Source organism: Cottoperca gobio, chromosome 1 (assembly GCF_900634415.1).
Source record: "Cottoperca gobio chromosome 1, fCotGob3.1, whole genome shotgun sequence".
Lineage (NCBI taxonomy): Eukaryota > Metazoa > Chordata > Actinopteri > Perciformes > Bovichtidae > Cottoperca > Cottoperca gobio.
Genome location: NC_041355.1, coordinates 12,825,659 through 12,842,179, shown reverse-complemented (window position 1 = coordinate 12,842,179; position 16,521 = coordinate 12,825,659). Strand labels below are relative to the sequence as shown.

The 16,521-nt window shown below is 40.1% G+C and overlaps 1 protein-coding gene across 3 annotated transcripts in view; it reads left to right on the top strand.

The window, feature by feature from the left end:
• Nucleotides 1-16,521, top strand: part of septin9b (septin 9b) — a 72,324-nt gene that overhangs the window by 23,889 nt on the left and 31,914 nt on the right. For all 3 annotated transcript variants that reach the window (XM_029433613.1, XM_029433602.1, XM_029433592.1), the window contains exon 2: nucleotides 4,862-5,560. In XM_029433613.1, coding sequence (XP_029289473.1) covers nucleotides 4,862-5,560 — 699 coding nt within the window. The remainder of the gene's footprint in view (nucleotides 1-4,861; nucleotides 5,561-16,521) is intronic.

The following is a 16,521-nucleotide window of genomic DNA, read 5'->3' as shown; positions in this document are numbered from 1 at the left end:
ACTTATTGCCTGAGGCTGGAATTACGAGACCGATTAAGAGTTCAAGGATGTGTACAGTGCAGTACATCATTTATTAATTAAAATACTGGTTCAATGGGTTTGTTGTAGTTACTGTACTGCATAACTTTATTTATATGTGCATAGTTAGATTCTTTCAAACTGTTACAAATGTAGGTGCAAGGTAGAGCCAGGTAAACTCACAAGTTATAGTCTGAATCTGTATTTACATCAACAGAAAAGAGAAGCATGCTTTTATTTGAGAAACGCCTTTATTTTTTAACAGTTTTATAATCAAGTGATAAAATATTGTATTTTCTTTTAATGCAAAGTCGACGCTATGTACATCTGTTTCACATTAAAAGCCTTTAGGCAGTTCAGGGGCGTCACTTTCCTGTAAAGCTTTTATTGTGATACATCCGTAAGTGTAGAGATTAATTACCAGCATTAACATGAGAATGAATTAATCAATAAACATTATGTGACTATACTGGTAACATCTGGAAATGTTTCCTGGCCTATATTTTAGATTTTACAATATAATGTTACTTTCTATAAAGCATTTAGGATTTTCAATATTGTAATATCATAGTTGTAGTATAAAGTTGATCTTCATTTTTCTGAGCTCATCTGTCCACTGTCCGCATTATTGATGTGTTTCCCGTTCAAGAAATGGATATATTCTGAAAGAAGAGTCATTCCTAAAATATCTTTATACTACAGAGATATTAAGTGATAATAAAGTATTTGGTCATTATTGTTTTACTTTCTCAGTATAGTCCAACGGGTGTCAATTGTGACAAGATAATCAGTTAGTGTACAGTTTAACATAACATAACTTGTTGTAACATGACCTGGGACGTTAGCTCACTTAATCTTTGTTGAAAATAATATCAGTGATAGAGAAGTAACAACTTTGTCATGACCTGTTTTAACTCCGTCATTTCTCACAACCTCTGCAACCCCTTTGCCTCTCTATCTCCAGTCTCCTCTCCCTCCTACTCCTGTTTTCCTCCCTCTAACTCTCGACTATCTCCTGTAAGTGCATCTGGGCTGAGTTGATTCTGAGCGTTTGTGTTCATTTGTTGGGATGTCCTTGAGAACATAAGTGATGACACTTATGATGATAAAAAGGCAGTCTAGTCTAACACCTGGGCCGTATTAGGACACATGACCATGAAACAAAGTGAGGATACAGCTGTCTCCATCTTTGTTTTTGTTGTGCCAATAATCCGTTACTATATTGTTTGTGCTGCATTATCTTCCCACATGAGACCGTGTGAGATACCGGACACTGGGCGGTGATAGGTAGTGGTGGGACGTAGGGAGACGAGACTCCTGGCTCCTGTTAATGAGGTTCCTCCGAGGTGGACTCGACTTCTCGTTTCCAGCTCATAGTCTGGGAATGCTGTTTCATTGGGAACAATACTCCTTCATCCATCTGTCAGTCCCACAAAATCTTTCCTTCACCTTCCTAATGCTCCGTGATCCTATACTTATGATATTCACGCAAAGAATATCCTGGATGGAAGTAAAAAGATATATTTCCCCCTTTGCTTCAGCTAAATTAGAAAGACCCAGGAGTCTGTGGGAAGAAGCGTGATCCTTAAAAAACATGGGAGTTGAGTAATCATCTGAGTGAGCGATGCCCTAAATGCCTTTTTCCATTCACTATACTCCAAAACAACATTAAAGCACAGAGAGAATTCAAATTCATCTCTGCTCTTAAATCATGTACACTTGACTGCACGGTCTCTAAATACAAACAAATGGCTTGAGAGGAAAGCACTCAAGTCCTCTGCTTTGGTCCCGTGCTTGTGGGCATGTAATCACAAAGCAGCCTAGAACAGAAATAACTAATCTAAGATCACTCAACAGGTCACTGGCAAAACAACGTCTCGGTTCCGCTCTCTTATTTGGACAAAACTTGTGAATATGTATCCTGATATCCCCTCCCATGTTCAGCTTTAGTTCTCAGCTCTTCTGAAATGTAACCAAAGTCTACAGCAAGTGTCAAGAGATGTTAGAGTGTGCACGGTTTCCTAAAGTGTTGGAGCTCTTATAGGAGCCTAGTGGGTGCCTAGCTCATTACGCAATACAATCTTAAAGGGTGCATCACAAGCGTTCAGCTCCTTATGAAATCTGCAGACCAATTTGGCAGACCAACTTATTCTCTGGCCAGAGTTGAAAGTAGCCACAGCCTTGGACTCTCTCTCAGCAATCATAAAACAAAAGACAGAGGAAAGCAGCGGTAAGAAGGACACAGTCCAGTGGCAATATCGGTTTGGACACCAACTTACAAATTGCAAGTTTATTGTGTATAAATCTTTTATCTGTATGTAAAGCATGGATTTTAAAGCTGTTTTATGGAGCCTTACTGAATGATGAACTCTGTTCTCAGCAGAACTTAAGCACAGAAAATAAGTGATGGGAGTGAAGAGAAAGTGGGTTTGTGTTTCTAACATTAGGACCTTTTTTGTGCTTATTAAGGGACATGTTATGCTTTCCACACACAGTGTAGGTACTGTACAACTACATGTAAAGCTAGCCTTACAGCCTTAGAAACAGTATTGTTTAGTGCAAGAATGCCAAAGATGAAAGGTAGCCGTGCTTTAAGGTCTAGATAAATGGTGCTCAGGGAGTGGTCGGAGCGTAAAGAGATTTGTAACTCAAATCACCATAAAGTCCAAGACGTGAGTGCAGATCCATTTATTCCCGTGGCGAACAAGAATGTCCTTGGTGTGTCCGACTAACACGAAAACAGAATAATACTTTGGCTCTGCCTGGATTTTTGTCAGGGGTAAATTGTATCAAATGTCCACCATGTTGGAATGAAGCAGTTTATAGCCGTAAATTAGATTAGCGCTGCTGGCTGATGTGTGTGGGGAGACGGCTTTGATGTGATTTTGTTGAGAGGTTTGCATCCTCTTGACAGAGTTTGGGCTTTACACAGAGTGCATTGGGGCTGGGGCACGGTCCCCTCCCTGTGGGTGTAGTCGCTTAAAAATAAACACATATACATTCCCGTAACACACACTTTCTCGTTTTTTTACAAGCACTTTGAACAAAACTACATATAGTTACATAAAGACACATGCACACACAGACACACCACAAGCCACAAGCAGATCAAATAATCAGCAGTGCGTTTTGGATCGCAGGAAACAGGAGATGTTCTTAAGGGTGTGCGTGAGCGGATTGGTCTTACTAGTGTGTCATTATGATGCCAGCTCCTGGCCATTGGCTTGGCACAGCAACTCCACGATGGGAGTCAAATTCAAGTTGACTTTGAGCCAATTGCATTCTTCCCAGGGGGTGATCCCATCCCCGCAGTCTCTTCGTCTTGGACAGTGCAGCTATTTTCTCACGTCACAACTAACCAAGGGGAAGGATGTGCCTCTATATCTCTGTGCTCATGTTGCTCATAAACAGGGATTCTTGGGACTTTTTTGCCTAAATGCTTGGCGGGGAACAAAGCTTGGCTGATTGCGTGCATTGTAACATGTCGTGAAGCACTTTAAATGGCTATGTGTAAAACGATAGAATTTTATTTTGTTGGGCACCACACACATAGCCTCCAAGTCATGACTAAACAACTCATGAATCGACTTAAACATGTAATACAGTATAGTTAAAAACCTGCTGCTGGTGAGCGGGAAAGCAGTGGAATTAGAAGAGTAAGGCTTAATGGCTAGTGCATGCTGTTTCCTTTGTGGTGCCACCAAAATGTCCTTTACAGATACCCCACCCTTAAACCTCAGCATTTTATTACTTGGATACTGTTCCTAATGTGTGTTTTTAAAGAAAAAACAATTCACTTTGTTTACTGCTAAGTTAATTGGTATGAACCTTTTGATTAATATTTTATGATATTGTTCCCACTTCCTGTAAACGGCAATCTTGACCCATAAATGGTTTACAGTATATGGGAAAGATGAGCTTAATTTGGCTAACAGAGTCAACGTGCATATATATATATATATATATATATATATATATATATATATATATATATATATATATATATATATATTATATTGTGTTCTGTTTTATTCATTGGTGGATTTCAGTTGGAAAAAATTGTAATTTGTACTCCATTACATTCATTTGAGAGCCGTAGATACTAATTACTTTTCAGATAAAAGTTTACCATGAAAAATATTTTTAAAAGTTTATTCAATACAATACATTGTTATGGATTAGTGGTTGCCAACCTTTTTGGCCCCTTATAAAAGAACTGTGTCCACTGTTTGTTTCACAGGTCCAACTGTTAGCAGTTCTACTTAAGATCCTATTAACAACCTAATGATGCTATTCATAATAATATATGAGTCGTATGGGGCAAACACTATGGTCCAGTACTTTTCAGTTTTTTAATACTTTGAATCTATTTTGATGTAATGACACTTCTGTACTTTTACTCATGAAGGAAATGTACTTGTAATTAAGTAACATTGCTGTACTGACACTTTTACGTAAGTAAAGAATCTTAATACTTCTTCCACCACTGGTTTTATAGAGCACTACTTTGTTACATCACAGCTATATTATATCAATGCAACAATAAACACCTTTTTTAATTGCCCATTGCTTTTTAGATGAATCAGTCCATGATCCAAAAAACGAATGATATTCAATTCACAATGATATAAAAAAGAGAAAAGCCACAGGAGAAGCAGGAACCAGAGAATGTTTGCGATGTCTGTTTTGAAAATGACTCGCGTTATAAAAAGATTATCAATATAGTTGATAAATATAGTTGCCGATAAAGTTTTTTGTCGATGGACTAATCAGTGAATCAACTAATAGTTTACGCAGTAAAATGACCCCGTGACTGATGTGTTGTGTTGTCCATTACATGCAGCTCTGAAGAGGTCCTTTGAGGTGGAGGATGTTGACACCTCATCACACTTGTCTCCTGGCTCCCGTCGGACAACCAACTCCCCTCACCGAAACGCCATGTCTCCCACCAGCATCTACTACCGTGACCTGGGCACTCCTCCCCCGGTACCGGCACCGGCACCGGCCACCAACAACAACAACCTCAACTTTGCCCAACCCCGCTCCATCATGGGCGGAGGAGGCTCCAAGACCCCCGAGCCTGTGTCGCGCCGTTCCGAACTCTCCATCGACATCTCCTCTTCTTCCAGCAAGCAGGTGGATAACATCACCAGCCCTTCATCCACACGCTTTGCGGCCAACAGCGCCCTGAAACGTCCTGAAGTTCTGGGCCACTCCAGGACCCCCGAGATGAGCCAGAAGAGGGAGGTCACTTTTGCCAAGACGCCTACCGATTCTCCATTGATACGCCGCAATGAGGGCAACAATAACAACAACGGCACCGGCCGGGCCCCTGAGCAGAATCACACTCGCAAGTTTGACTCTCCTAGTCACGGAGATGTCCGTAAACCTGAAATCAGCATCACCAGAGCTCCTCCAGAAAACAACGGCCACCACCCACCTGTGCACCACCCACACCACCCCAATCCTCACCACAATACCATTGTCACCACCTTCCGCTGCTCCTCGCCTAGTCATGGACGAAAATCCCCCAACCCTGACAGTAAGTCTGTTTAATCACAACATGCCCCTCAGTCCAACACATACTCCAGTCATATGTTCACACTGAAATACTGTCTTTGTTTGAGAAACTTAAAGGTGCCTTGTGGAATTTTATTGCAAACAAACAAAAGTGATGTTTGGATTCAGTGTTACTCACTAAACTCATTGTGTGTTTCCTGAGCTCAAACAAATGCATTGAATGCATTTCCTTCCTCATAACACATTTGAAAAGCAACATTTTAAATCTATCATTACATAAATGTTTACTAACTAGCAATGCTGTGTGTCTCGGCGCATTAACGCCACCTGTTAATCAGTGGAATAACGTGAAACAACAGGCATGAATGTATATCACGTCACACACAGGTGCATGTGCGTCATCACTGCATAAACAAAACGATATCATAGAAAAACAGTTTCATAGCGCTAAAAAAGCTCCGCAGAAAACTTTGAAAGTGGCAAGCATTCAGTGAGATTTATTTTGGTGATGTGTTCTCTTCCCATTGATCTCACTGTCTCTGTTCAGCGGTGGCTGAAGTTGGTAATGGCTACTACCCAGGTATAAATCTTAATGTTTATTCATCACGTTCCTGTCGTTGCTGCTGGAAAGTAAAGACGCAGGATACTAACTTAAAATGTTGTTTATGCTGACGTTCAGTGGTTTTATTTCTCACCTTACTGCAGTGATGTAGAAGTGTTGTTTGGGGAAGTGTAACAGAACACCAAGTTTTAAGACCGAGTAAACACCAAAAACAAAGCTGTGGAAAATCTGACATCTCATGGCAAAATGCATGCAACAAAGCAATGATGTCCGTCTAATAAAAGACTATTATACATTTAGAATAATGACTCATAGATTGAAAATATTACTCCCTTCAGATTGAAATAGTGAGTTTAACATTGTTTTCAATCCATTTCCTTCTCTAAAGAAGAAAGTGGGAATTGAATAACTGGGTCCTTAATGCCCAAGAACTTCATCCAAAGTGTTGTTGATGTAAAAATGCATACAAACGACATTAACGCACAAAAAACAAACTTACAACAAATTACATTCAGGTACTTTCACCCGTCACTGAGACATGCATGTGACATTATAGCTTGTCTGACGAGTTGAACTTATTTTGTAAGAGGTTTATTTTGTGCAGACAGTCACAGCAATGAAAAGCTCTAATATACAACAAACAAGAAATAGTTTCCTATGAATAGAGTCGGTACACTCAAGATAGCTCAAGTTACTGCCATACATACATACCTGTACTGTAGCTTTGTTGTTTGAGATGCTACTTAGTGGCCTTCTGGGATATATCGTGTTGATGATAATGGATTATCTTGAGTTTGTAGAATTCTAGCTGACAAACTGCTCAACATGCATTGATGCTTCTCTCTCTGTTCACACGTCAGTCCCTTTGGATTTAGTGTAGAATCTCATGAAGTTGTTGTCTTGTAAAAGCTGAATCAGAGGCTTACTGTTTTAGCACAGCAGTGCTTTGTTGCTGATTTCACTCACCAGCCTGTGTGATTGCTTTAGCACAGACGTACCAGTTTGGTGTGACACTGTCATCAGTGGAAAAGAGATCAAAGTGAGCGCAATAGGCTATCTTAAACTCAAATAAAACCAAATTACATTTAATTATGTGTGAAGGAAATGGAAAGATTCAAAGCCCACTGGGTAAAAACTGTCACATTTTCCAGATTACATTTCATTTGGGTTTTTTCTTCTGACTTCATAACTTCCTGCTCCTTCTCCACTCACACTGAGGTCACAGACTAACCCCAGTATCAGATCTCTCACTAAGAAAGAAGTCAGTAACAGGAGCAGCTTTTTCATTAGTCTGGTGTCTGCATGTAACCATGTCGGCCTGTCTGTCAGTAGAAACAGCAGACTGTATGTCTGTATCTGTCGTAATCCATGTCTCTGTGTCTGTTAATGCGGTATTGGAGCCAGTGTGGTTTTTGCGATAAAAGCATAACGTTGGCAGCACCAGCACAGTAGTATGGTAGTTAGATAGTGAGTAGTGCTGCAGTAAAAAGTATGGAACAGAAAAGGATAGGTTGTAGCCCACAGGGTTACACTAGTTTCTCTGATGCAGTTTATGACATGATACATACAGAATATCATTTGTATATATTATATTTAGTTGGAATTGAATGTGTAATATGAAACAAGCGCTACTATATGCTGTTTGTTTGTTTTCAATCTTCACTTTGCAAGCTTAAGTGATAAAGGTAAACTAAAGGAACAACTCGTGAGGGAAATATCTGGTTCTTTAGCTGCTAAATGCTCCACTAAGTTTACAAGCTAGTCTCTAACTCTGTCTGCTCTGTGGGGCTGAGCAGACAGAGTGCAGTGGGTACACTACTAGGGAAGTTTCAGACAGGAAAGCTAAACAACAAGCTGAAATTTGCCCCAAAGCTCCGTAAAGCAGAGAGGAGTTGATTGTATAAATCAGTGTCCCAATATCTCTTTTAGCCGCCTCACCTGTACTTTATAATTAGCTCTTGATGAACTACTATGATGGTGTTTTCTAGTTGTTTTAGGCCAGTTCATGTTAAATATTATTGGTTTGTTCTTACTGGCTGTAAAAGAAATACTGCACTTTGTTATTCAGCAGATGTTTTGTTGACATATTTTCTACAGCATATTCACTGTGCCTCTGATTCAGAGATTCATACTTTTCTGCTGAAGGTTTACTGTGGTTCTCTTGTAGATAATGGGGGTGGTCTCCACTTATTTGTCCACAGAGAGAGGCCCTAATAGGGGTCTAAATGAAGGGTAACCTGCCTGAAGGGCCCCGGGGCTCAGACTGGGCCCACTCTGGTCTGCTCTAACACATTGTCAAGAGAGCTGAAACAAACAAAAACACATGAATACACATTGTTGTCTTGATATGTGGAAACAATATTATTTGCTCTATTGCTCCAGTTGTCACTGATTTCCAGTGACATGAATTAGAAATGTTTTACGAATATAAGAGCTTTTGGCAACACTACAAGCAAAGTTTATTTTGTGTTTTTTTTATTATTATTATTTTTCCTTATGGCTGTCAACTGTGTCTTTGGGACTCTATTAGATAAGCTGATTTCCTGCCCATTCAGTTTTTCCAAGAAGAAATGACATCACACATCATTTCCACACAAACACACACACGCACGCACGCACACGCACACACACACACACACACACACACACACACACACACACACACACACACAAGCACACAGTATCCTCTGCTTCCTTCCGTGTTCTGTCAGTGTGATTGTTTCCCCCGCTGCGTGACCTCACTACAGTGTGCTTCCTCTCTCAGGGGTCATGTGATCTAAGTCAGTCAGCTTCCTAGCAAATATCCCTGTAGTATCCTCTGTACTTTGATCAAAGCATCACAGAGAGTGAGATCTGCTGGGATGTATGCAAAAGGTCAGCATGAAAAGGGTTGTGGACACACATACTGTAGAGTGAATTGCAATTGTTGAGAGATCGCTGAAGAGCAAATACGTCATTATTTGTATCTTGATTCACTCACAGACTAAACACCTAACTAGAGCCTAAACATTTAGGCGATTGACAAAAAATTAATCTACAACTATTTTCAAAATCAGTTAATCATTTGTAGTTTTTCAAGCAAACATGCCAAACGTTTTCTTGTTCACGCTCCTCTCACAATTATGTTCTGCTTTTCTCTTGTTTAAACTAAATATAGTTTGTTTTTGACTGTAAGTTGGACAAAACGAGACATTTGAAGACGTCATCTTAGACTCTTGGAAACTGTGATGGGATTGTTTTGCTATTTTGGGACATTTCATAAACCAAAACAAAACTCTATAAATGGATAAAAAAATTATTGTGAGACTAATCGATAATGATACAAATATCCAAAACATTTGAATTTCAGTTAAGATGCCAAAGTTTCAAATGTATTTAATTGTCAATTCAATTGAATTGCAGGGAAATTTGTATAAAATGAGTTCAACAATTTTCCATTTTGTATATTGTGAAGCCATAAACTTTTATATCTCATTCAGTTTAACTGTGAGAGCTTAAAGTACACATTGATGTGATGAGTGATGTTAGATGTGAGAAGAAAAATGAGAAAGAAAAGCGTTGCCATCAGGTTCACTTCAGGCTACAGACACCAGACTCGTTCTGATTGGTATCTGGCTCAGCTGTGTTCGGCCAGATGGGGAACCTTATCTTGACAGGCGGTCCTGCTGTTCATCAATCCATCAAACATGGCAGGGAGAACTCTATCTAACATCTAAGTGTTGATCCCCTGTGGTTAGAAATAAAACATTTCTTATCATTTTTCAGACCCGCTTTCACCTACTGTTTAAGAATCTTCAACCCGGAGACTTTGTTTTGTTCTTCACATGCAGGAACCTAGTCGCTGTAGGACAGGGATTAATAAAGGGCTGCAACTAACAAATACTTTCTTTATTGATTTAAATGCTGATTATTCTCTTGATGAATTATTATGTCTATAAAATATCAGTAAACTGTGAAAAAGTCTTCTGTTATCAGGTCATTTGCTGCACATATGACAAAAAAAACTAATCATGTTTGCTCACATTTGAGAAGCTGGAACCAGCGAATGATTGCTTGAAAAGTGGTTAAAACTATAAATGGTTCCTTATAATAGTTGGTGATTCATTTTCTATTTGATTCACTTATTAACTAACTAGCTCTAAACATTGACACAGTAATTGTTGAGAGAAAGCTTGCTTCCATTTCAACACCAAACATGGACTAGACTCTGGCGAGGTCAGCAGATCGGGATCGTGACTATACATAGCGAAGTTATCACTGGGTCATCATTTAGCAACTCCTTTACTGTCTTATTGGTGTACTGTATATAGGGAGGTGAAAGATATCCATCTAAACTAGATTACTGTTACAGCATTAAAGACAGTGGAAAGAAAAAGAAAGCTACAAAGATAGATAGCGCTACTTTCTGCTACAGAGGAGAAATGTGTTCATCTATTTACTGAGGTGTCACCTTCTGTAGCGCCATTGTGTCCTGTCTTCCTGTTGTGGATAATAATAGATATCCTGATCTCAACCATGCCAGATTCTGTATGCTGAACTGCAATGTGTCCTTATATTGCCCAAATAAACAGATTAGTGGTACATTTGTTTCTCTAATTGAGCTGTAGTTATTATGGAAGAAAGAGCAAGTGAAGCCATTTGTCTTATATTTGGATTGACCTTCTGAAAGTGGGGAGGAGGGGTCAGCGGAGGGCTGTGGGTGACGTGCCTCTGCCTGTCCATGGGTCAGGAAGGGGCACACTCACGCACAAACACAATTCCTTCATCTCAAATTTTTTCTTACTTTTGTCATCTCTCATCGACGCACCTACACTAGCACACACACATACAGACACCCTCAGGCGAAAGCATATGCGAGGTCAATCCTCTCCCAGTGTAATTATTCTGGACTGATCCCAGACCATTACTCAGTGGGACCTGTTGGCTAATTACCCGGAAAGAAAAGGGAGAGAGGCTTTTGCTTACATGCTTATGATAGGAAACTGTAGCCGGCTGAGAATAACATTGTTGCTAAGTTCCATATGTGGCTGCATAACTCTGAGACTCTGCAGCGCTCATACCTATTTAGATGTGGTATCAGGAAGTTCAAAACAATCCCAAGAGCTGATACAAAGTCTCCCCAATAGAAAACAATTCAATCAATCGCAACCTTTAATAACTAAAGATTATTCATTATTATCTTTTATCAACTTTCCGTTTAAATTCTGTTTTCCAAACGTAATGATCCCAAGCATGATGTAATTAAACACATGATGTAATTAAACACATGAAGTAATTGAAGCCATTGTTTTACACGTGTGAACTGTTTGGTGTCATGTCATCCACAACAGTAACAATTCATAGCTTTTGGATCCTCGTTAATATTATGATAATGATTTAAACCATATCGCTTTGTGTAAGGTGTCTTAACATTTAGATTTTTTTTAAATGGTCTCAAATCAAGCACCAGTGATCACGTAGGACTTCTCTTGCTCAATGACCATTAGATAAATGCAATGTTGAGGTGATTGAGCTTGTGACATTTTGGCTATGGAGAGTCCTGCAGACCCCCTGCCAACCCTCCTCAATATTACTGTTTCAGAATCAGAATCAATGTTTGTAGATGTGTACATTGTACAAGTAATTAAATCAGTACGTTGGCTCGGTGAAAAGGTGACATTAAGTCTCAAAAGGAAAAAAGGAAAAAAGTTGAAATGGGGTATTGCCTCATCGGCTAATCGTCAGCTCTTCTCCATAAAGAGCTGAGTTGTTTGATGAAGACAATCACAGCGGATGAGGTAATATCGATAGCCTTGTATATTAAATTAGTTTATTCACAACCACATTTTGAAGAGAGATGAAAATAATTTTCGTCTAGACCTTCTTCTTTAAAATATTTGCCTTAAGGTGATCACATTATGATGTTCTTACACTGAGGCACAGATTGTCCCTGACTGTGTCTTTGACTAAGCTGCCAGTTTTGCTCACTTGAAGTCTGTGAGCCTCTAGTCTAGACTGTTACGTCTGTCTTTTCATTTCAAAAAATGTCCCAAGGTGATAACAGTGACAAGTGTCCCTTCTCATTATCTCCAATGTGACTTTCACTGTTGCTGTGCTTCCTATGCAAGCCACCAGGAGGCAGTGTGTGACAGGTGAATTGTGTTTAGACACTAAACCTGGCTTGCAGGTGAAACAAAGCTGTATTTTCTCAGTTTCATTTACAAAGGAAACTCTAAATGAGTTTCTCTCAGAATATTGAGCTTGATAAAGCTTCCTCAACTACTTCAGGGTCAGAAGCTGGAACCACACTGGTGTACTGTTGCAGAAACACATCCAACACACAGATGTCAGCCTTATTTCGTTAATGTTTTGAATACTCCAAAACATCAGGAGGATTGACACTTATTCAAAACATTGTCTTGAAGCTCTTTCAAGTTTCGACACAGGTTTTCCATTTTTTTTCACATTGGAGGAGGAGAAGGAGGAGGAGGAGGGTGGAGCTGAGAGAAATGGGAAAGGATCAGCCTTCAGCCCCAGATAAATAAACTGACACACACACACACACACACACACACACACACACACACACACACACACACACACACACACACACACACACACACACACGCACGCACACGCACACACACACAGAGTTCCCCTCTCCCCCAGATAAGGCTTTCGGAAGTTAAAGTTTACATTGAGCATCTGGGGGAAGTCAAGGGTTAAAGAAGTTTCCCACCACTGCAGAAAGACCTTTGTCCTCTTTAGTCATCTCACCAAATCCCACAATTCTAGTAAACAGGCCCTCTTCATTCACTTTCTCCTGTATGCTGCGAAGCCAACACATTCACACATTGTACATTTACTTACACATAAAAGCACACACATGTTCAAGCGCGCACTACTTCCTCTCATCGAACATGACTTTAAGCAGAATGATCACAATCCACAGGGAGTTTAACAAAACAGCCTAACTTCAGACACACACACACACACACTCACAAAACACCGACCACACTCACAGACCTTTCCCATCACCATAACATAAAAGGCAAATAGTAGGATATGGGCCATCAGAGGTTGATGAAGCAAAATGAGATAAAATATTCTTGGTTGACATTATCTGTATTCTCCGGGTGAATCCTTCCTCTTGGTTATCCAGATATGAGACTCCACTGTGGTTCCTTTGTCCAACAAACTGATGGGAAAATCATGTCCCTTATCTTGGTAATGGAAATAAAGAAATGTGGACTTAGAAATGGAAACAAATCTCATGATAGCATGAGCCATAGAGTGTTTTTTTCAGTGTCATCAATCAAACATAGCTGACCTGGAAAAATGTAGGATTAAATATTGTAATGAATGTTTAATTCAACAGTCCTGCAACGCAAATGTCTTACTCAAGAAAAAAACACAGTGAATTTGGTTGCTCTGTTTTCTCGACGGGATCATCTGCAAACTGTTTATATTATATTACAGGCAAGTCTTTCTCCACATTCTCTGCTAATGATGCTTGGTCCACTTGTTGGCGGAGAGAGGACATACTGGAACAACAATAATTGTTTATGAGTGTATGAGCGGACAGGCAGATGGCCATTTGTGCCACAGCCCTGCCATCTGCTGAAATGAGTAGATGAAAGTAGATGAGGAGCAGAGGGATTGTTGTGCGAGGTTGTGAGTCCATCTGAAGTGAGCATGTGTGCAAAAATGAAAATGAAGACCTTGCACCTTATGTTGTGTCCTACGCTGTGATGACATTGCAACTTTGTCGACTCTGAATTAAATAGTCTCAATTAAGTTTTGATCATTACCGATGTCTTTTCAGAAGTTGTTAGTCAGACAGACCAGTGCAACACATCATAAATGTGTTACAGGGTTGCTACTCCATGCTTCCAAAACTCTAATGAAGATGGATTTTAAAGCATGTGCACAACAATCTGTTTTTGTTGCAACACTTTATCGGCTTAAAAGAGTACACCACCGATTTAGCATTGTACCTACATTACCCACAATGCAACTTCACTGCAGATAGTTCGGTCAGAGTTTTAGGTGTGCTATGTTAGTAGCAGCTAATATAGCCTCAAGCCGCTAGTCTAGATCAGAGATGAGGAGCGGATTACAGAGGTCTGGTAAACTCACTTCTTTAATTTCCAAACTTAATCTTAATCTTAAACCCCAAATGATGCTGACTCAAGTTGCATCACTTGAGGCAAATTATCCGATTCCACACAGCTTTTTTCCCCCCATGTGCTGTAGAACTTAGGTAGTTCCTGTATGCAGACAAAGGCTTATCTTCACCAATTGTAGTTAACTTAAAGCAATGTTTGCTATAATTTAGATCATGTGAATTTAAGAATTATATAGACACTGTTAGACATTTATTTTCCATACATACATGAAACAATCCTGAGACTACAGCTGCATGAGTCTTAAAAATATATATTTTTAAGTGACATATCAATTAAATTAAAATCACAATTTCACTCCGGCAAGACTTGTGTTACCACGCTAGTGTAAAAACATCCTGGTCCACTGGGCTGTGATGAAGCGATGCTGAGGAGTAGTTTCAGTGCCAGTCACTCTGTTTCTAGGCTGTCAGCTCTGCAGATATGAAATCCAACTGTGCAAGCTCTCATCTCTAGTTCAGCAGGGACACTCTCAGATCACAGGCTCCACACTGTAAAGATAAACATGGCATCTACTGTTTAATATTGGTTCAATGCAGGCTGTAGGGAGGTAAGACATACCTATTCTGGTAACAATCCTCATTGCCTCTTTTACTTTAAGTACACTCACCTTTCTCACCCCACAGATGAATGTTTTTAGATTAGCCGAGTAAACCTTGTGCAGGCGTGCTGCTTAGCTGACTGATTGATCCCTCAGTTGGGAATGTACAGGCAGCTTTTATTGAATCATTAAGGATACCCAGGCCTAACATTTCAACAATTGGCACAGACTTTGAAAGCACTCAAAAACAGAGACTGGATCTTATGTCATCACTGAGGTTCGCAGTGTTAATTTAGGGATTTAGAGAAAATGACTCCAGCTTTGCAGTTTACGGGCAATTAGGTTCTTCGAAGAACACCATCATCTCTTGAGAAAAGCATCAGGCAATGAAGCCTGGAGGAGCTTTTACCTCCAGCCTTGACGGCGTGAAGTGCTTTGTGATGCTGCACAGCAGACTGCAAACGTCAACTTCACTTAGTAGAAAAAGAAGGCAGAGGGACGAAGCATGCTTACAACTGAAGATTTGGGGGGAAGAGCAAGTTGCCTCGGATGAGTTACTCTGTGTTACGCACTGGCAAACAAAAATTCAATACTGATTTGAATTACTTCTTGTGGTCCAGTCCTGGCAAACAAATGTTGAATTTAACATTTTGAATGCTGGCCTCTCTCTGCACACGGAAGGTTTCTATTATAATTAGCATGATAACTGAGCTAGATGTTTCTAGAAGACATGCAGTGGCCGCACAAAGAGTTTAATCACAGAACTCCTTCCGTCTTCTCTTAGTTTTTGGAGATGAGTCATTCCTGTCCTTCACCCCCGCAGATGCAGCGAGGGGCCAGGGATTCCCCAGAAGGCTGATCCCTTGGAGTTTGTGTTTATTGTTCATCAGGGAAGGCTTTGACTCGAAAACATCAACAGAAATAGAGACATGTTGGTGTGTGTGCAATCGGGGAGCATAGTTTGTGAGATTAGTTCCTGTTCATCTACAGAACAGTAAAGAGCTTAACAGCCGCTGCCACAGGCTGGGAAATATTCAGAGGCTTTTTATTGTCTTATCAAGAGTTTTTGTCTTGTTACATATTGGAAGCGAGAGAGGGAAGAGACAGAAAAAGGGCTGACAGAAGAGATGACTTCTGCTTGCAGTGAGATATACAACCACCACGAGATGGAAACCCTTCGTAAGTATCTGTTTGGTTGTCCTTTGTGTCTGTGGGGGAGCTCTGCACAAGCAAGAGGGACTACTGGTTCCCATTAAGGCCAATCAAGTCTAGGCATGATGTATCCTCTTCAGATTGTTGGAAATGGATCTACAGAGACATCTCAAGATGCTGGTTACATGTCCCCCCCCCCCCCCCCCCCCCCCTCTTTCTTCCTTCTTCTTTTACTGCAAACCTCACTGTTCAGTTGAAACAAATTTAATTACTCGACGCTATTTTACACTTCCTCTTAAAATCCTTGTTTCATTCTCTTTAGTGGAGTAAGAGCTACTCGTTGTTCTCGGGTCTTTCTAAGTCCTTGATACTAACGCTCAGTATTAAGCAGTCCAGCTGACAAAAAGACTCCGTAGGCAAGCACTTCCCCATAAACAAACGCTCAGACCACAACATCTGTCCAGTTTATCCTCTTTGCGGTCATCGTTATGCAAACAGCATCGAGACTTTGCTCTGTTAGTACGGTAAAAAGCTGAAGAAAAAGCAAACAGGGACCTGAGTTA